Here is a 20828-nt window from a genome sequence, read left to right as displayed (position 1 = left end):
ATCCCAGGACGCCGCTTACTACCACAGGACGCCGCTTACTATCACAGGACGCCGCTTACTATCCCAGGACGCCGCTTACTACCACAGGACGCCGCTTACTATCACAGGATGCCGCTTACTATCCCAGGACGCCGCTTACTATCACAGGACGCCGCATACTACCACAGGACGCCGCTTACTATCACAGGACGCCGCTTACTATCACAGGACACCGCTTACTATCACAGGACGCCGCTTACTATCCCAGGACGCCGCTTACTATCACAGGACGCCGCTTACTATCACAGGACGCCGCTTACTACCACAGGACGCCGCTTACTACCACAGGACGCCGCTTACTATCACAGGACGCCGCTTACTACCACAGGACGCCGCTTACTATCACAGGACGCCGCTTACTATCACAGGACGCCGCTTAATATCACAGGACACCGCTTACTATCCCAGGACGCCGCTTACTATCCCAGGACGCCGCTTACTACCACAGGACGCCGCTTACTATCACAGGACGCCGCTTACTATCCCAGGACGCCGCTTACTACCACAGGACGCCGCTTACTATCACAGGACGCCGCTTACTACCACAGGACGCCGCTTACTATCCCAGGACGCCGCTTACTATCCCAGGACGCCGCTTACTACCACAGGACGCCGCTTACTATCCCAGGACGCCGCTTACTACCACAGGACGCCGCTTACTATCACAGGACGCCGCTTACTATCCCAGGACGCCGTTTACTATCCCAGGACGCCGCTTACTACCACAGGACGCCGCTTACTATCACAGGACGCCGCTTACTATCCCAGGACGCCGCTTACTACCACAGGACGCCGCTTACTATCACAGGACGCCGCTTACTATCCCAGGACGCCGCTTACTATCACAGGACGCCGCATACTATCCCAGGACGCCGCTTACTATCCCAGGACGCCGCTTACTATCACAGGACGCCGCTTACTATCCCAGGACGCCGCTTACTATCACAGGACGCCGCTTACTATCCCAGGACGCCGCTTACTATCACAGGACGCCGCTTACTATCACAGGACGCCGCTTACTATCCCAGGACGCCGCTTACTATCCCAGGACGCCGCTTACTATCCCAGGACGCCGCTTACTATCCCAGGACGCCGCTTACTATCACAGGACGCCGCTTACTATCCCAGGACGCCGCTTACTATCACAGGACGCCGCTTACTATCCCAGGACGCCGCTTACTATCCCAGGACGCCGCTTACTATCCCAGGACGCCGCTTACTATCCCAGGACGCCGCTTACTATCAAAGGACGCCGCATACTATCCCAGGACGCCGCTTACTATCCCAGGACGCCGCTTACTATCCCAGGACGCCGCTTACTATCCCAGGACGCCGCTTACTATCCCAGGACGCCGCATACTATCCCAGGACGCCGCTTACTATCCCAGGACGCCGCTTACTATCCCAGGACGCCGCTTACTATCCCAGGACGCCGCTTACTATCCCAGGACGCCGCTTACTATCCCAGGACGCCGCTTACTATCCCAGGACGCCGCTTACTATCACAGGACGCCGCTTACTATCCCAGGACGCCGCTTACTATCCCAGGACGCCTCTGTGCAGCTCAGGGGCATTTATATCCATCGCTACAGATTACTGCACGTACAAACCGAGACTGTGACGCAGATAAGAACCTGCTCGGACCCCCCGTGTCTGCACATTCTCCTATCTGCTGTAAAACCTCAGACCCGAATTAATCTTTGGTTTTCTTTCATATTTACACTTATGTCTATCACAAGCATCTTTTAATCCCCTTCCTGTATTATCCTCTACCACCTCTGCTGGGAGGCTACTCCACGTATCCACCACCCTTTCCCTGTGGAAGTTCTTCCTCGCATTTCCCCTGAGCTGCCGCCCTCCAGCGTCAGAGAACGACCTCTTGTTCTAGCTCTTCTCTCTCTCTGAAACATGCTTCCCTCCTGTACCTTGCTGAAACCCTTTATGTGACAGTTTCTATCGTATCCCCCGTCTCCCTTCTCCTCTAAGCTGCACATATTAAGGTCCTATAGTCCCTCCTGATAAGGCTTAGGCTGCGTCCCCGCTAGCGCTGAGCGGGCGGTGCTTGCGGCGGTTACTTACATATATAGATATATATAAGTCCCCGCTCACGCTGTGTGTGCGTGATCGTGCGCGGGCACACACGCTCACGGCGCTTAGATAAACAAAAAAAAAATTATACTTTCCCGCAAGCTCAACTACCCGCAATGCCCCCTCCTCGCGCGCACGTAAATGCAGGACACCCGGCGCTCATGCTTGGAGCGCTCTCCAAGCATGAGAGCGCTCAGCGCCATCTGGGACTCAGCCTTATGCTGCAGATCATGCACCATCTTAGTATCCCTTCTTTGCAGAATCTCCAATTTATTTACGTCCTCCCAGAGATCTGATTTCCAGAGCTGATCACCCAACTCTAGGTGAGATCTCACCAATGATCTATAAAGTGGCATCACTGCTCCCCCTCTTTCTGCTAATACCTCTACACCCTAATATCCTGTTGCTAATACCTCTCCCTGTACATCCTAAACCCCCCTACTAATACCTCTCCCTATACACCCTAACATCCCACTGCTAATACCTCTCCCTATACACCCTAACATCCCGCTGCTAATACCTCTCCCTATACACCCTAACATCCCACTGCTAATACCTCTCCCTATACACCCTAACACCCTGCTGCTAATACCTCTCCCTATACACCCTAACACCCCGCTACTAATACCTCTCCCTATACACCCTAACAACCTGCTGCTAATACCTCTCCCTATACACCCTAACATCCCGCTGCTAATACCTCTCCCTATACACCCTAACATCCCACTGCTAATACCTCTCCCTATACACCGTAACATCCCACTAATACCTCTCCCTATACACCCTAACAACCTGCTGCTAATACCTCTCCCTATACACCCTAACATCCCACTGCTAATACCTCTCCCTATACACCCTAACACCCTGCTGCTAATACCTCTCCCTATACACCCTAACACCCCGCTACTAATACCTCTCCCTATACACCCTAACAACCTGCTGCTAATACCTCTCCCTATACACCCTAACATCCCGCTGCTAATACCTCTCCCTATACACCCTAACATCCCGCTGCTAATACCTCTCCCTATACACCCTAACATCCCACTGCTAATACCTCTCCCTATACACCGTAACATCCCACTAATACCTCTCCCTATACACCCTAACAACCTGCTGCTAATACCTCTCCCTATACACCCTAACATCCCGCTGCTAATACCTCTCCCTATACACCCTAACATCCCACTGCTAATACCTCTCCCTATACACCCCAACATCCTGCTGCTAATACCTCTCCCTATACACCCTAACATCCCGCTGCTAATACCTCTCCCTATACACCCTAACATCCCACTGCTAATACCTCTCCCTATACACCGTAACATTCCACTAATACCTCTCCCTATACACCCTAACTCCCCACTGCTAATACCTCTCCCTATACACCCTAACATCCCGCTGCTTATACCTCTCCCTATACACCCTAACATCCCGCTGCTAATACCTCTCCTTATACACCCTAACATCCCACTGCTAATACCTCTCCTTATACACCCTAACATCCCACTGCTAATACCTCTCCCTATACACCCTAACAACCTGCTGCTAATACCTCTCCCTATACACCCTAACATCCCACTGCTAATACCTCTCCCTATACACCCTAACATCCCACTTCTAATACCTCTCCCTATACACCGTAACATCCCACTAATACCTCTCCCTATACACCCTAACAACCTGCTGCTAATACCTCTCCCTATACACCCTAACATCCCACTGCTAATACCTCTCCCTATACACCGTAACATCCCACTGCTAATACCTCTCCCTATACACCCTAACATCCCACTGCTAATACCTCTCCCTATACACCCTAACATCCCACTGCTAATACCTCTCCCTATACACCGTAACATCCCACTGCTAATACCTCTCCCTATACACCCTAACATCCCACTGCTAATACCTCTCCCTATATACCCTAACATCCCACTGCTAATATCTCTCCCTATACACCCTAACATCCCACTCCTAATACCTCTCCCTATACACCCTAACATCCCACTGCTAATACCTCTCCCTATACACCCTAACATCCCACTGCTAATACCTCTCCCTATATACCCTAACATTCCACTGCTAATACCTCTCCCTATACACCCTAACATCCTGCTGCAAATACCTCTCCCTATACACCCTAACATCCCGCTGCTAATACCTCTCCCTATACACCCTAACATCCCACTGCTAATACCTCTCCCTATACACCCTAACATCCCACTGCTAATACCTCTCCCTATACACCCTAACATCCCGCTGCTAATACCTCTCCCTATACACCCTAACACCCCGCTACTAATACCTCTCCCTATACTCCCTAACACCCCGCTGCTAATACCTCTCCCTATACACCCTAACATCCCCCTGCTAATACCTCTCCCTATACACCCTAACATCCCGCTGCTAATACCTCTCCCTATACACCCTAACACCCCGCTACTAATACCACTCCCTATACACCCTAACATCCTGCTGCTAATACCTCTCCCTATACACCCTAACATCCCACTGCTAATACCTCTCCCTATACACCCTAACACCCCGCTGCTAATACCTCTCCCTATACACCCTAACATCCTGCTGCTAATACCTCTCCCTATACACCCTAACACCCCGCTGCTAATACCTCTCCCTATACACCCTAACATCCCGCTGCTAATACCTCTCTCTATACACCGTAACATCCCACTGCTAATACCTCTCCCTATACACCCTAACATCCCGCTGCTAATACCTCTCCCTATACACCCTAACATCCCGCTGCTAATACCTCTCTCTATACACCGTAACATCCTGCTGCTAATACCTCTCCCTATACACCGTAACATCCCGCTGCTAATACCTCTCCCTATACACCCTAACATCCCGCTGCTAATACCTCTCTCTATACACCGTAACATCCCACTGCTAATACCTCTCCCTATACACCCTAACATCCCACTGCTAATACCTCTCCCTATACACCCTAACATCCCGCTGCTAATACCTCTCTCTATACACCCTAACATCCCGCTGCTAATACCTCTCTCTATACACCGTAACATCCCACTGCGAATACGTGTGGCTTAATCAGTGGCTCAGTCTTCGGCATACTATGTTATATTTTGAGTTAGTAACGGATATAATTTTCCCGATTTGAGGTAGGATAGTTTGGCACTGCATCAAGGAGCAACGCCTCCTCCTCCTCCTCCTCACCATTGTCCTAGGTTTCTGTGTAGGACAGGGGTGTTCAGCTCCACTCCTCAAGCACCCCCCACCTCCCCCAACAGGTCAGGTTTTTAGGATATCCCTGCTTCAGCACAGGTGTCTCAATCTGGACTGAGCCACGTGCGAGAAGGTATTCAGAAAACCTGACCTGTTGGTTGGTCCCCTTGAGGACTGGAGTTGGCCACCCCTGGTCAACGGAGTCATTGTATCATTTGCTAATAGCTTGTGCTTGCAAAGGCAATGCCCCTTCACGTGACGCCCCACGCATGAGCACCTGTTTCCCCCATCTTGGTTACCGAAGGAGTAAATGTTAACAAGCGGCAGAGAAGAATTCCTCCTGTCCTCACACAGAGGTGAGGAGCAGGGACCTCCTGACCTGTATCTGCGAGACGAGATGCAGGCGGCCTCCCTCCTGGGTCACCACGTCCATGTCACCTCGTCGTTGTCCGCATGTCACTGCCTGTTGGGAAGAAGGATTGTTACCGGTGTCAAATCAAGTAGGTAACTTGATGTTAGATTGTGGCAGCATGTCAGTGGAATGACCCGGCAAGGCTTCTTCGTTAAGCAAGTGTGTGTGTGTGTGTGTGTGTGTGTGTGTGTGTGTGTGTGTGTGTGTGTGTGTGTGTGTGTGTGTGTGTGTGTGTGTGTATAATTGGCCTCGCACATAATACGACCCTAAAGTCTAAAGTATATATATTAAAGTATATACTATATTCGGGCCAATACGGTATGTATGTATATATCTATATATATATATTACACACACACAAACACGCCGCCGCCCCCTCCCCCATGCTCCAAGTGTAGCGCAGAATACCAGACTTTCCGTACAAAGGCAATGTTGGCACAGTATATGACAATATATCCCAATATTTGAACCTGATGAAGCCCCCTAAACCTGTTTTTAAAACAGTATTGAGGTTATTGTGCTGTGAAACACGCTCCCCATATATAAACATATATTATTTTGCATTTCAAACATTGCATCTAGGTACAATAATTTACCTGAGAGTCGCTATCACAGCTCTCCATCTGCACACTTATCTTTCCACGAAGGACCTCACACTGACCCACAGCTTCCGTGTTCTCGCGCTCCACTGGCGCGGTCCCTGGCTGGGGCACGATTCCGTGGCGCTGGTTGTCATGACTTTTACTCTGTGTAAAATTCCGCTCATCGTTTGTCAGCGGCAGAAATTCGTCTCCCGAGACCTCGGCGGGTTTGTTTTGCCCGGACGGCTCTCGGCTGAGAATAGTCTGCGCCCAGAGTGTAGAACGACAAGGAGTGAGATGAGAGGCGTTGCAGTATGGTGGAGAAAAGGCAGCTGGGGTTAAACCCAAGAAGGGGATCGCTGGGTTAGTGGGGGCCACTTCCTGCTGGCTAATTGTCTCTGGAGGAACTGTGCACATAGAAGTTGAGAAGAGGACACCACAAGACAGCTCTCTAGGGGAAGGATGGGAGGCAGGTGCTCTTATCTCTGTGTGAGAGGCTGTGGCACCTACAGACTGCATTTCCAATGGAGAGTGTATGCTGGGGTTTAGCTGAAGGATGTCTAAATTAAGCTCATTTTCACTTTGAGACAGAGCACTTGGTTTCAACCTCTTGGTGGGAGATGAAGAGGCACTTGGAGGATGCAGCTTATCCCATGCTGAGGGACGTATCGGCATTTGGCTGACAATACGAGGCACTGGATCATTGGTGGAGTGTTTCTCGTTTACTGCACTACGGCTGCTGCAATCCCAACATTTCCCTTCACGTGGTGGGCCCAATGGAAAAAGCTCCTTCTTGCAGCCACGGGAGGAGATGGAGGCTTGTTTCCGCTCTTCCTTAGCCTCATCGAACATGAGTAGCAGTTCCTCCGACTGTGCAGGGTGAGCGATGGGTTCTTGGTTCACTGCACTTGACAATTCACCAGTGGGGCTCCCACGAGATGATACTGGTTCATGCTCTTGTGACACTATGGAAACTTGTGATTGGCTCCGGACAGTCGATTGCTCTCTAGCAGCAGGTTGCACATCCGTTAGCTGGTGCTCACTGGACTTTAAAGGCAGAGAATCTCGCTCTACTCTATCAGAACACTTCTCGGCAGCTTGTATAATGGTAGGACTGTCCGTAGATGGCGCTCTTCTGTTGTAATGTCTACGGCAGCTGGCAGATCCACCTTTCTTTTCTGTGGACGGCTTGAGAACAAAGGGTTCCAAGTGACACCCATACTTTAGCTTTTCAAGCTTCAGGACACCAAATTCCTCATCCGGCAAATGGAAATCTCTGATGTCTAGAGAACACGCCAGTTGTTTCAGGCTTAGCCTCCCGCTCAGATCATAGAATGGAGATCCTGCAGCCAAGCAAACGTCGCCTGCAGAACTTTCTCCACGTGTCCTCGGACTTCTCTTGTCTACACAGGAAGACAAAGAAAAGAAAATACAACAAAAGGGCAAGGATACATTCATAACGGGCTATCAGAATAAATACCAACTTTGTATCATTTCTAAATGTGTGATCACAAAGTCAGATGATTGTTAAATGACTACAACTAATAGAGACTATTAGGCTGAGAACATTGATGTTTTGTGACTTGTGGTTCACACACACACTTTGCTTTGTTATGGTAACCTGCTCATTATAAGCAGTGTGTTACTTTTTTATTACCTACTTTCCAAATAGGAACAGAGGGTGTGTAATTAGAACGCTTGGCCTTCTAAGATGTGAGTGTGTACAAATGACCAGACTTCTGATAGCTGTGCTATGAGAGACAGTCTGGAGTAACAGATGAATGACTGGTTATACTTTGTGGGCCTCAAACAGGACTGCAATTGCAGGTTGTGTACAAATTCAGACTTTCATGGCATGTTCCCGACATGAGAGTATTGATACAATACCTTTTGATCTCCCAGTTCTATGGTGAAGACAAGAATTTGTCTGAAATCCCTGAGAGGAGCAAACATCAGAGATCACACAGTGAGGTTGGGATGACTGAAGTCCAACTGCACATTCACTGGCTTGTCTTGAGGTCCTATGGATGATCGGGTCACGTTCAAAGTGTTCCAGATTATTGGCCAATGTATTATTACAATGAAAAAGAATGGAACCTCCACCAGAATGCAATTCTTCTGTGATCCTTGACTTCTCAGCTCTATTAGTACACACAAGGCCGCTCTGCTGACCCATCCTAGCTTCTGGTTCCTCCTCACAGTTCTCCTTTTCACTTTGAGAACCTCCTGTTATTAGGCTGGAGACACCATCGCATTCCAATGGGATGGATATCTCCTTTAGACCAGGTGAAGTGGACACTAGTAGCATGTTCACTGTAGGATTGAAGTGCTTGCCCTTCCCTCTCCTGCAGCGGAAGGCCCCACTTGTACCAATACTGGATGTTGAATGGCTGAGTGGTGTCACAGACAATGCGCTGGATGTGGATTTCCTAGAACAACCATCTGATGCAAGACAAACCCTCGGTGAAGGAGACAGGCGGACGCTGCTCGACTCCCAGTTCACTTTGTCCTTCGTTTTCAGTTTCTGTTTCCCCCTTGCCCCTCTCCTGCCTGTGCCGAGGTGGCTGTGAATCACAGCTTCCAGGTCTACTTTCCTCTGGCAGCTGGACATGCGACGTGTCGTCCTCACATAGTATTCCACAGGGAATAAGAGGCCTTCCACCAGAGTGTAGGAGCCGAGCGGGTTATTCTCCTCCTCTGTCGAAGTGGATTCTCCTTGGAACTTGTTACTCTTTTGAAGAGGCTGTTCCTCAGTACAGATTGGAAAACAGCCATGTGGATAAGTATGTGTGGTTTCATGGTGCTCCGGCTGAGGTACAGGTGTGGTTTCGCGGTTCTCCAGCTGAGGTACATGTGCGGTTTCGCGGTTCTCCAGCTGAAGTACAGGTGTGGTTTCGCGGTTCTCCAGCTGAGGTACATGTATGGTTTCGCGGTTCTCCAGCTGAGGTACATGTGCGGTTTCACGGTTCTCCAGCTGAGGTACATGTGTGATTTCGCGGTTCTCCAGCTGAGGTACATGTATGGTTTCGCGGTTCTCCAGCTGAGTTACATGTATGGTTTCGCGGTTCTCCAGCTGAGTTACATGTATGGTTTCGCGGTTCTCCAGCTGAGTTACATGTATGGTTTCGCGGTTCTCCAGCTGAGGTACATGTGCGGTTTCGCGGTTCTCCAGCTGAGGTACATGTATGGTTTCGCGGTTCTCCAGCTGAGGTGCATGTGTGGTTTTGCAATGTTCCAGCTGAGGTGCATGTGTGGTTTCGCGGTTCTCCAGATGAGGTACAAGTGCGGTTTCGCGGTTCTCCAGCTGAGGTACATGTGTGGTTTCGCGGTTCTCCAGCTGAGGTACATGTGTGGTTTCGCGGTTCTCCAGCTGAGGTACATGTGTGGTTTCGCGGTTCTCCAGCTGAGGTACATGTGCGGTTTCGCGGTTCTCCAGCTGAGGTGTAACAATGAAGTTACAACTGTTATCACATATTGTTCTTTCTGTAACCTCAATCCCAGGAGATTTGTCTGCAGAGATCAGTGCTTCGCTCTGCCCTCTTACTCTGTTACCAGAGATTCCCACATCATTCTCTACAGCTTCTTTGGCTGAACTACTTTGAACTTTTGTGAAAAGTGGAGGTGACAGTTCCAGGTTATCAGAACCCCTCTTAAGATTCCTTGGATAGTTATATCCAGTTATCAGCACGCATGCACCAGGCCGTGTTCCTTGTTCAGTAGAGTTGTCAGCAGGTTTCCTGCTTTCTGCAGAAGAACCAGGGATTTGAAGACGAACAGCTCCAGCGGGACCATGTGTGTTATGACATTTTACTTCAGGGCTCAGACTTTGCCCGCTCTTCTTAAACACTGGTGACCCCGAATCATTTATGGCCAGCGCCTTATCGCGTTGTCCTTCCGGTTCATTCAAAGTGTTGCGGAGCAGAGATGTATCAGGGGGGGACCGCCCGGAAGTACGGTCCCTCTTTGTAGCTCGATTCAACTTCAGTCGGCTTCTCTGCCCCTGTTCCCCAATATCCTGCCTGGTTCCCTCACCCCTGGGAGTGAGAGCCGTTTCCTGAGCACTGCCGGAGATGCCCCCAGCACGGAAGATTTCGGGTTCCAAGTTAAAGGTGACGGACGGCTTTCTCTCTGTGCTCCGGAAACTGCTTTGCGACTCTCGGCTGGTGCTGACATTTCCTGGAGAGTCATGGACTTTGTTCAGTGGTTCTGTGGCAGAAAATGCAAAGAGAAGCCCTTTTAAATACACAGTACGACAACAACAAAACTAAGCAAAGTACCGATGCAGCTTGGATATTTTCTCCTTTCCCTCTACCTACGTATCTTTTTATCTCCATATCATATTAAACGGTACATTTTCTAAGCAAAGAGCTCACTAAGGCCTCGTCCATGGTTGCTGCTTGCTGGCGGAGGCGCGCTCCCGCTCAGCACCGAGCCCCTACAGCCGCAATTAGAGCGGCTTTAGTAGGGGCTCGCCTACGCTTCCGCAAGCGCGCGGAAACGTAGGTCTTACCAGAATTTTACATTTCAGCGCTCACCGGAGCGCAGCGCCGGTCACGTGAGCGGTTCGCCCAATGAGGGCGAACCAACTCCGTGACGTCACTGGCCCGCCCCCTGACGGCGCGCTGTCTAAGGCCAGGGAAAGCACCCGCTTTCTCTGAGCCTCAGCGCGCCTCAGCACGCCCGCCGGAACCATGGACGAGGCCTAATACATCTGTAGTTTGACAGGCCCTCACGCAGCCAGCATGTCAGACTATACAGGAGATTCTGTATTAAGAGCTTTACTTGTTTTGTTTTCTCCAAGGAGAAAGCGTTTTGGATGCTCAGTAACATTATATAGTGCAGCATGTTCATTTTATTTTCAGGTAGGTGTTTTATTTGTTCCACCTGAATATAAACTGCATCTTAACAAATGGTGAAATACTAACACAATAGTAAAAGAATAAAAACAAATCCCCAGATAACAACCCGAGCATGTGAAACCCCGCCAGCAATATAATGAATATACAACCGCTATTTAGTGGGCTAAGGGGCCTATTCACTAAACTTCGATAAGTTCATTGCAACATCGATCGGGTTGGCATGTTCCTACCGAACGCTATGAAATTTGCATAAAAACAGTATTCACCAAAGAAAGTATTTTTTTTTTTTTACCGTTTGGTAACAAAATGCCATACTGCACAGATTACTTAACAAGCAAAATGAACTTATCGTTCTATTTCGCTCCTACAGTCTGGAAGAGCTGCACAGAGAGAAGCTGCATCTCCCTGTACAGCTCTTACAGGTGATCGCGCTGTTTTTAATTTTAATCACATAGGATTGAAGTAGGGGGTCTCCGGAGCTGAACCGCCATTTAATTCATGTCCGGGAACCCCCTGCTTTCTGAGATACATGTCTCCGAAGGGGGTGCCGGCATCGCCTGCAATTTTAAATGTCTCGCGTCACAGCCCATGTGATCGGAACATTTAAACATGCAGGGGATACCAGTACCCCCTACTGGGGCCTGTGCCTCGTGAAGCAGGGGCCCCCCGGACATGAAATGAATGTGGTTCAGCTCCGGATACGCCCTGCTTCAATCCTATGTTATTCAAATTAATATTAAAACACATTCATTACCTTAGTGGCTAACCGCTAAGGTAATGAAGGGGTTAATAGCTTTACCCAGTTTGTTTGTGTAAGAGGGGGTGGGTGAAGCTTGTAGTTGCCCCAGGGTGAGCAGTTAGGCCTCCTGGGAGGGTTGCGGGAGGAGTTAATCCCATTAACATAGCAGTTACAACTGCTGGTAATGAAGGGGTTAACCCCCCTCCCTTTCCCCTGCGAGGCTTAACCACACACCCAGGGGTAATTACCCCCTTCACCCACCCCCTCTAACACCAGCAAACCGGTTGCTGCTATTTAACCCCTTCATTACCTTAGCAGTTAGCCACTAAGGCAGGCCTGCACAACATACGGCCCGCGGGCCGCATGCGGCCCGCCCGGCCTCTCTGTGCGGCCCGCGATGAGATTTAAAAAAAAAAAAAAAACCTTCAAAAAAAAAATAAAAAAATGGCGGCGATTCCCCGCGGTCCCGGGGGTGATGTGAGGTGCAGGGGCGTGAGGTGCAGGGAGGTGAGGTGCAGGGGAGGTGAGGTGCAGGGGAGGTAATGTGCAGGGGAGGTGAGGTGCAGGAAGGGTGATGTTATGTGAGGTGCAGGGGAGGTGAGGTGCAGGGGAGGTGAGGTGCAGGAAGGGTGATGTTATGTGAGGTGCAGGGGAGGTGAGGTGCAGGGAGGTGGGGTGCAGGGGAGGTGAGGTGCAGGGGAGGTGAGGTGCAGGGAGGTGAGGTGCAGGGAGGTGAGGTGCAGGGGAGGTGATGTGCAGGGGAGGTGAGGTGCAGGAAGGGAGATGTTATGTGAGGTGCAGGGGAGGTGAGGTGCAGGGGAGGTGAGGTGCAGGAAGGGTGAGGTGAGGTGCAGGAAGGGTGAGGTGAGGTGCAGGGGAGGTGAGGTGCAGGGGAGGTGAGGTGCAGGGGAGGTGAGGTGCAGGGGAGGTGAGGTGCAGGGGAGGTGAGGTGCAGGGGAGGTGAGGTGCAGGAAGGGTGATGTGAGGTGCAGGGGGTGAGGTGCAGGGGGGGGGGTGATTGGAGGTGCAGGTGGGGGGTGATTGGAGGTGCAGGGGGGGGTGATTGGAGGTGCAGGGTGGGGTGATTGGAGGTGCAGGGGGGGGGTGATTGGAGGTGCAGGGGGGGGTGATTGGAGGTGCAGGGTGGGGTGATTGGAGGTGCAGGGGGGGGTGATTGGAGGTGCAGGGGGGGGTGATTGGAGGTGCAGGGGGGGTGATTGGAGGTGCGGGGGGGGGTGATTGGAGGTGCGGGGGGGGTGATTGGAGGTGCGGGGGGGGTGATTGGAGGTGCAGGGGGGGTGATTGGAGGTGCAGGGGGGGGGTGATTGGAGGTGCAGGGGGGGGTGATTGGAGGTGCAGGGGGGGGGTGATTGGAGGTGCAGGGGGGGGTGATTGGAGGTGCAGGGGGGGGTGATTGGAGGTGCAGGGGGGGGTGATTGGAGGTGCAGGGGGGGGGTGATTGGAGGTGCAGGGGGGGGTGATTGGAGGTGCAGGGGGGGTGATTGGAGGTGCAGGGGGGGGTGATTGGAGGTGCAGGGGGGGGTGATTGGAGGTGCAAGGGGGGTGATTGGAGGTGCAGGGGGGGGGGGATTGGAGGTGCAGGGGGGGGTGATTGGAGGTGCAGGGGGGGGTGATTGGAGATGCAGGGGGGGGTGATTGGAGGTGCAGGGGGGGGTGATTGGAGGTGCAGGGGGGGGTGATTGGAGGTGCAGGGGGGGGTGATTGGAGGTGCAGGGGGGGGTGATTGGAGGTGCAGGGGGGGTGATTGGAGGTGCAGGGGGGGGTGATTGGAGGTGCAGGGGGGGTGATTGGAGGTGCAGGGGGGGTGATTGGAGGTGCAGGGGGGGGGTGATTGGAGGTGCAGGGGGGGGTGATTGGAGGTGCAGAGGGGGGTGATTGGAGGTGCAGAGGGGGGTGATTGGAGGTGCAGGGGGGGGTGATTGGAGGTGCAGGGGGGGTGATTGGAGGTGCAGGGGGGGTGATTGGAGGTGCAGGGGGGGTGATTGGAGGTGCAGGGGGGGGGTGATTGGAGGTGCAGGGGGGGTGATTGGAGGTGCAGGGGGGGGTGATTGGAGGTGCAGGGGGGGGTGATTGGAGGTGCAGGGGGGGGGGGGTGATTGGAGGTGCAGGGGGGGGTGATTGGAGGTGCAGGGGGGGGTGATTGGAGGTGCAGGGGGGGTGATTGGAGGTGCAGGGGGGTGATTGGAGGTGCAGGGGGGGTGATTGGAGGTGCAGGGGGGGTGATTGGAGGTGCAGGGGGGGTGATTGGAGGTGCAGGGGGGGTGATTGGAGGTGCAGGGGGGGTGATTGGAGGTGCAGGGGGGGTGATTGGAGGTGCAGGGGGGGTGATTGGAGGTGCAGGGGGGGTGATTGGAGGTGCAGGGGGGGGTGATTGGAGGTGCAGGGGGGGGGTGATTGGAGGTGCAGGGGGGGGGAGATTGGAGGTGAGGGGGGGGGGTGATTGGAGGTGAGGGGGGGGGGTGATTGGAGGTGAGGGGGGGGTGATTGGAGGTGAGGGGGGGGTGATTGGAGGTGTAGGGGGGGGTGATTGGAGGTGCAGGGGGGGGGTGATTGGAGGTGTAGGGGGGGGTGATTGGAGGTGCAGGGGGGGGTGATTGGAGGTGCAGGGGGGGGTGATTGGAGGTGCAGGGGGGGGTGATTGGAGGTGCAGGGGGGGGTGATTGGAGGTGCAGGGGGGGGGGATTGGAGGTGCAGGGGGGGGGGATTGGAGGTGCAGGGGGGGGGATTGGAGGTGCAGGGGGGGGGATTGGAGGTGCAGGGGGGGGGGATTGGAGGTGCAGGGGGGGGAGATTGGAGGTGCAGGGGGGGGAGATTGGAGGTGCAGGGGGGGGTGATTGGAGGTGCAGGGGGGGGATTGGAGGTGCAGGGGGGGATTGGAGGTGCAGGGGGGGATTGGAGGTGCAGGGGGGGGATTGGAGGTGCAGGGGGGGATTGGAGGTGCAGGGGGGGGATTGGAGGTGCAGGGGGGGGATTGGAGGTGCAGGGGGGGTGATTGGAGGTGCAGGGGGGGTGATTGGAGGTGCAGGGGGGGTGATTGGAGGTGCAGGGGGGGTGATTGGAGGTGCAGGGGGGGTGATTGGAGGTGCAGGGGGGGGGGTGATTGGAGGTGCAGGGGGGGGTGATTGGAGGTGCAGGGGGGGGTGATTGGAGGTGCAGGGGGGGGTGATTGGAGGTGCAGGGGGGGTGATTGGAGGTGCAGGGGGGGTGATTGGAGGTGCAGGGGGGTGATTGGAGGTGCAGGTGGGGTGATTGGAGGTGCAGGGGGGGGGTGATTGGAGGTGCAGGGGGGGGTGATTGGAGGTGCAGGGGGGGGTGATTGGAGGTGCAGGGGGGGGTGATTGGAGGTGCAGGGGGGGATGATTGGAGGTGCAGGGGGGTCATTGGAGGTGCAGGGGGGTCATTGGAGGTGCAGGGGGGTCATTGGAGGTGCAGGGGGGTCATTGGAGGTGCAGGGGGGTCATTGGAGGTGCAGGGGGGTCATTGGAGGTGCAGGGGGGTCATTGGAGGTGCAGGGGGGTCATTGGAGGTGCAGGGGGGTTATTTAGAAGTGCAGGGGGGGTATTTAGAGGTGCGGGGGGGGTCATTGGAGGTGCAGAGGGGGTCATTGGAGGTGCAGGAGTGGTCATTGGAGGTGCAGGGGGGTGGTTGGAGGTGCAGGGGGGTGGTTGGAGGTGCAGGGGGGTGGTTGGAGGTGCAGGGGGGTGGTTGGAGGTGCAGGGGGGTGGTTGGAGGTGCAGGGGGGTGGTTGGAGGTGCAGGGGGGTGGTTGGAGGTGCAGGGGAGTGGTTGGAGGTGCAGGGGAGTGGTTGGAGGTGCAGGGGGGGAGAGTGGTGTGAGGTGCAGGGGGGAGAGTGATGTGAGGTGCAGGGGGGGAGAGTGATGTGAGGTGCAGGGGGGGAGAGTGATGTGAGGTGCAGGGGGGGAGAGTGATGTGAGGTGCAGGGGGGGAGAGTGATGTCAGGTGCAGGGGGGGAGAGTGATGTGAGGTGCAGGGGGGGAGAGTGATGTGAGGTGCAGGGGGGGAGAGTGATGTGAGGTGCAGGGGGGGAGAGTGATGTGAGGTGCAGGGGGGGAGAGTGATGTGAGGTGCAGGGGGGGAGAGTGATGTGAGGTGCAGGGGGGGAGAGTGATGTGAGGTGCAATGAGGGAGAGTGATGTGAGGTGCAGCGAGGGAGAGTGATGTGAGGTGCAGGGGGGGAGAGTGATGTGAGGTGCAGGGGGGGAGAGTGATGTGAGGTGCAGGGGGGGAGAGTGATGTGAGGTGCAGGGGGGAAGAGTGATGTGAGGTGCAGGGGGGGAGAGTGATGTGAGGTGCAGGGGGGGAGAGTGGTGTGAGGTGCAGGGGGGGGGAGTGGTGTGAGGTGCAGGGGGGGAGAGTGATGTGAGGTGCAGGGGGGGTGGGATGTGTGTGGTGTGCAGTGGGGTATTGTGTGTTTGTGGAGAGGGAGTATTATATGTGTGGGTGAGGGGGAGAGATGGGGGTATGAGAGATAGATGGGGAGTATCGCAAAGGTTGATAGTGAGGGGTTCTGGGGGAGATATGAGGATGATGATGAGAGGTGCTGGAGGAGAGATGATGATGATGATGATGATGATGATGATTTTACCTGTGCGGCCCAAATTTTTTTTCCTTGGAGCATTTCGGCCCTTCTCGCTTTACGAGTTGTGCAGGCCTGTACTAAGTTAATGAAGCTGCGATTTGCATCTGAACGATTTTATTTTTATTACCTAGGATTGAAGCCGGGGGTCTCCGAAGCTGAAATGAATGCGGGTCAGCTCCAGAGACCCCCCCCCCGGATTCAATCCTATTTAGTAAAATAAACTCGTTCAGATGCGAATCGTGAATCCGATCTCGCCACCGTTCAGGTAGCGAGAACATTTTTTAGTGTTTAACCCGCAATTTGCATCTCAGAGCTTTGTGAGTAGCAGGTAGTGGCAACAAAATGTGAATTTGGCCATTTTTGTCAGATACCGCACGGCTTGTAATAACAAGAGTGCTAGCGCTCGGTAAAAAGCCGTTTTCTAGCGATTTAGCCACGTTACCGAAGCTTTGTGAATAAAGCTGCACACAAGCGCTAACGCACCTATCGAAGTTTAGTGAATAGGCCCCTAAGAATCAAAGCCTAAGACATGTCATACCTTTGCAGTCATAGAGCAACTCCAACAGCAATGGGCAGAATAAGAATGATTATCCAGAGGACAAAGGCACACGGGCCCCCTATTCAATATCCTGTTGCCTTGTGCGATAGAAGAATTCAGCTCTATTAAAATGAATGGGACTCAACTTCCCAGAATATTGACCAGCGGCCTAGGACAGATACGTTTCCCATCACAGAACACACAGCAGTGTGTGATACGCATGACCTTTTATATGGCTCCTGTACCGCTGCTCTGAACTCTCACCATTCAATAAGCCAGGGGGTCTCAACTCCTGTCATCAAGACACCCCAACAGGTCAGGTTTTCATTATATCGCTGCTTCAGCACAGGTGGCTCAAAGACTGAGCCACTGATTATATCCCTGCTTCAGCACAGGTGGCTCAATGAAAACCAGACCTGAGGGGAGGGCTATTGAGAACCCCTGCATTAAGCTTTCAATCTCATTCAGTGTAACATGTTAATATACCTGCAGCGAGCAATTCTGTTACTTCTTGGCTAAGCAGACGATTCTGCTCCTCGATGGTTTTCTTCACATGTGTTTTCACCCTCTCTGCTCTTTGCGAACGCTGTTGGCGGGGGAAACAAGAGTGCATTGTAACCTCAGACTGTATGAATCAATGTAATCCACAAGTAACCCGTTTGACTATTACCTAGATGCTGAGCAAGATGAGTTTCTGCAATATCTGAAGGAGCGGCTCAGTGAGTAAAGACACTGACCCGGGAAACAATGACACTGAGTGTGAAGCAGGGGAGCCTTGTCAAACCCCGGTGTCACCTCCTTGTGACCTTGTGTCACTTTATCTCCCTTTGCCTCAGGCACCAAAATCATAGATTGTGAGCTCAACTGGGCAGGGACGGTGTCTGTAATAATCCTATGTACAGTGCTACGCGCTATACTGTAATTGTGACGCGCTTTGCGTTCCATTGGGAGTAAAGCGCTATATGAAATAAAGTTATTGTTATATTTTCTTCTTCTACATAATCTATTTGCATAGTGCTTAGAAGTATAGAACTGGCGCATAGTTGCAAGAACAGAGCGAATATATATATATATATATATATATATATATATATATATATATATATATATATATATAGACTCTTTGACAAAGCGCCCCCAACGGTGCGAAATGCGTTAGAGATTGCGTGCTCTCTTTTTTTAAACCTTATGGCTATGATCAAATAAATCTGTTTTTTAGCATACAGTCTAGCTGCTCTACTGTTGCTGTGCTCAGCTTTTTCCAATTTGTTTATTTATATATATATTCATTCAATTATCACAGAAAATGCAGAGAGGTGGAGTAAGACAGTGATTTTCTTACTTCTTTACCATGACTGATTAGCACTCACACTACTTATTGACTAATAGCTAGGTGACCCCATAAACCTTATATTCTTTGTATGTCACGTATGACCAGGACATCCTCCGTAACGAGATCTGCAGCAAGCATTACTATTACAATGCCAAGGACGTACGCTCTACATACTAACAGGCTTTCTATGTTGGCTAATGGAGCAGGCAGTGCTTACCTGTACATACTAACAGACTTTCTTTATTAGCTAATGGAGCAGGCAGTGCTTACCTGTACATACTAACAGACTTTCTTTGTTAGCTAATGGAGCAGGCAGTGCTTACCTGTACATACAGTACTAACAGACTTTCTTTGTTAGCTAATGGAGCAGGCAGTGCTTACCTGTACATACTAACAGACTTTCTTTGTTAGCTAATGGAGCAGGCAGTACTTACCTGTACATACTAACAGACTTTCTTTATTAGCTAATGGAGCAGGCAGTACTTACCTGTACATACTAACAGACTTTCTTTGTTAGCTAATGGAGCAGGCAGTACTTACCTGCAGGCGGTTGAATGTTCTCTTGTATTCTTTTTTCAATAATGCAAGCTTTTCTTTTAACTGCCAACACAAAGAAAATAAGATGTGAAAATAGGACTTTTGGGGATGTGTGCATAGAGTCGATGTTTCTTAACCCTTTCGGTGCCAAAGAGGCCTGACGGTACCTTCTCTTTTTCTTCCAAAGTAAGCGATTTACCCAGTGGATCTTCCATGATTAAACAACCACTGGTCTTAAGGAAACAGGACACTGCAATCCAGTGACTTCAAGAGAAAACTTTAGGAGGAGAAAGGAGACAATTTGTTATAACCAGCACTCCATCCCCCAGTATTTCAGCAGAGATACCCCACTATAACTAACAAACAAACACCCCGTTACCGCCGCTCTACACCGGGCAGCACTGCGCAGTTACAACATATTGACACTATATATTTGAACTTAATCAAAGATTTAATTCACACATCAGATGCCCCCACGGTGTCAGTCTCTTTACATATCCCACTATTCTGTGGAACACGTGGACGCCTTCGAAATGAATAATAATACAAATTTGTGCAGGGCCACGGAGGTAACACGGCGAGTAATCTGGAAATCAGGCCTCAGTATATATGTGTATATATAAATATATTTATGCATGTGTAATGTGTGTATGTGTATGTATAAATATATTTATGCATGTGTAAATACATGTGTAATGTGTGTATATTTAAATATGTTTATGCTTCTGTAATGTGTGTATATATAAATGTTTATGCATGTGTAAATACATGTGTAATGTGTATGTATACATATGTGTATATAAGTGTATGTATGTACATATGTTTATGCATGTGTATTTATAAATGTGTGTGTACATAGATGTACGAATGAATACACGTGTGTGTGTGTGTGTTATATATATATATATATATATATATATATATAATATATATATATATATATATATATATATATATATATATATATATATAAACATGTACAGTAGGCCTGTGTTTATATCTGTACATACATACAGTAGATGCTGTCACACAAACACCCTGATGTGTGTGTGTGTGTGTGTATATATATATATATTACACAGTATACATCCTGTCACAGGGATGCAGAGTGTGTATACACATATATAAATATATACTGTACACACATGTATGTTACCGTATCTTGGTCACTTTAGGGGCCTCCTGGGGCCGGGGCGCGGGGAGTTCGCGCGCACGGTGAGGGGCGGGGGAGAGGCCGGGGCGGGGGAGAGGCCGGGGCGGGGGAGAGGTCGCGCGCACGGCAGGTTCCCCCTGTCAGTCACGGCGCTCAGTGACGTCTCGCCCAGACACGTGACCCGCCCCCGGAAGTGACGGAGTTCCCGGTGTTACCGGAGTCGCCATGGAGCTGAGCGAGCTGCTGTATAACAAGTCCGAGTATATCGAGACCGTGAGTCCGGGGCAGGGCGGTATACCAAGGGATATATACTATATACAGCGCCCCTCCCGCTTCATATACATGTGTGTCTCTGTGTCTCATACACTGTGTGTGTGTGTGTGTGTGTGTGTGTGTGTGTGTGTGTGTGTGTGTGTGTGTGTGTGTGTGTGTGTCATACATATACACGGCATGTTTCCATCTGTACAGTCTGTGTATATCTACTATCTCTATAATAATCATTATATATATATGTATATATATAAACACAGCGAACAGCAGGCACTCCACTGTAAAATAATGTAGGTGCTAATCCCATAAGGCAATAATAGGAAATACGATACCGTTGTTGAGACGAAATTACACGGGCAGCACTCAGTTGTTGTCAAGGTGGTGCCACCTTGATAAAGGTCCCTCTGGCGGACCGAAACGTTGGTTCTGTGTCTTTGTTTGACAATAT

General features: G+C 51.4%; 2 protein-coding genes across 4 annotated transcripts in view; one reads left to right on the top strand and one right to left on the bottom strand.

The window, feature by feature from the left end:
* The window catches only part of PALB2 (partner and localizer of BRCA2), a 33833-nt gene extending 13597 nt beyond the window's left edge, over positions 1–20236 (bottom strand). The window contains exons 1-7 of one of the 3 annotated variants that reach the window (XM_075565654.1): positions 20103–20236; positions 19125–19234; positions 18961–19020; positions 17574–17673; positions 8218–10536; positions 6346–7733; positions 5717–5800 (exon numbers count right to left, since the gene is read on the bottom strand). In XM_075565654.1, coding sequence (XP_075421769.1) covers positions 5717–5800; positions 6346–7733; positions 8218–10536; positions 17574–17673; positions 18961–19020; positions 19125–19172 — 3999 coding nt within the window. In that variant the 5' untranslated portion in view covers positions 19173–19234; positions 20103–20236. The remainder of the gene's footprint in view (positions 1–5716; positions 5801–6345; positions 7734–8217; positions 10537–17573; positions 17674–18960; positions 19021–19124; positions 19235–20102) is intronic. The other 2 variants (XM_075565652.1, XM_075565653.1) reach the window with 2 other exon arrangements.
* Positions 20237–20242: 6 nt separating this feature from the next.
* The window catches only part of DCTN5 (dynactin subunit 5), a 12980-nt gene continuing 12394 nt past the window's right edge, over positions 20243–20828 (top strand). The window contains exon 1 of the mRNA XM_075565655.1: positions 20243–20383. Within this exon, the coding sequence (XP_075421770.1) occupies positions 20336–20383 (48 nt within the window). The 5' untranslated portion in view covers positions 20243–20335. The remainder of the gene's footprint in view (positions 20384–20828) is intronic.

This window comes from Ascaphus truei, chromosome 11 (assembly GCF_040206685.1).
Source record: "Ascaphus truei isolate aAscTru1 chromosome 11, aAscTru1.hap1, whole genome shotgun sequence".
NCBI classification, from domain to species: Eukaryota; Metazoa; Chordata; class Amphibia; order Anura; family Ascaphidae; genus Ascaphus; species Ascaphus truei.
Note: the sequence above shows the minus strand (reverse complement) of the source record. Positions and strands in the feature narration are given on the sequence as shown.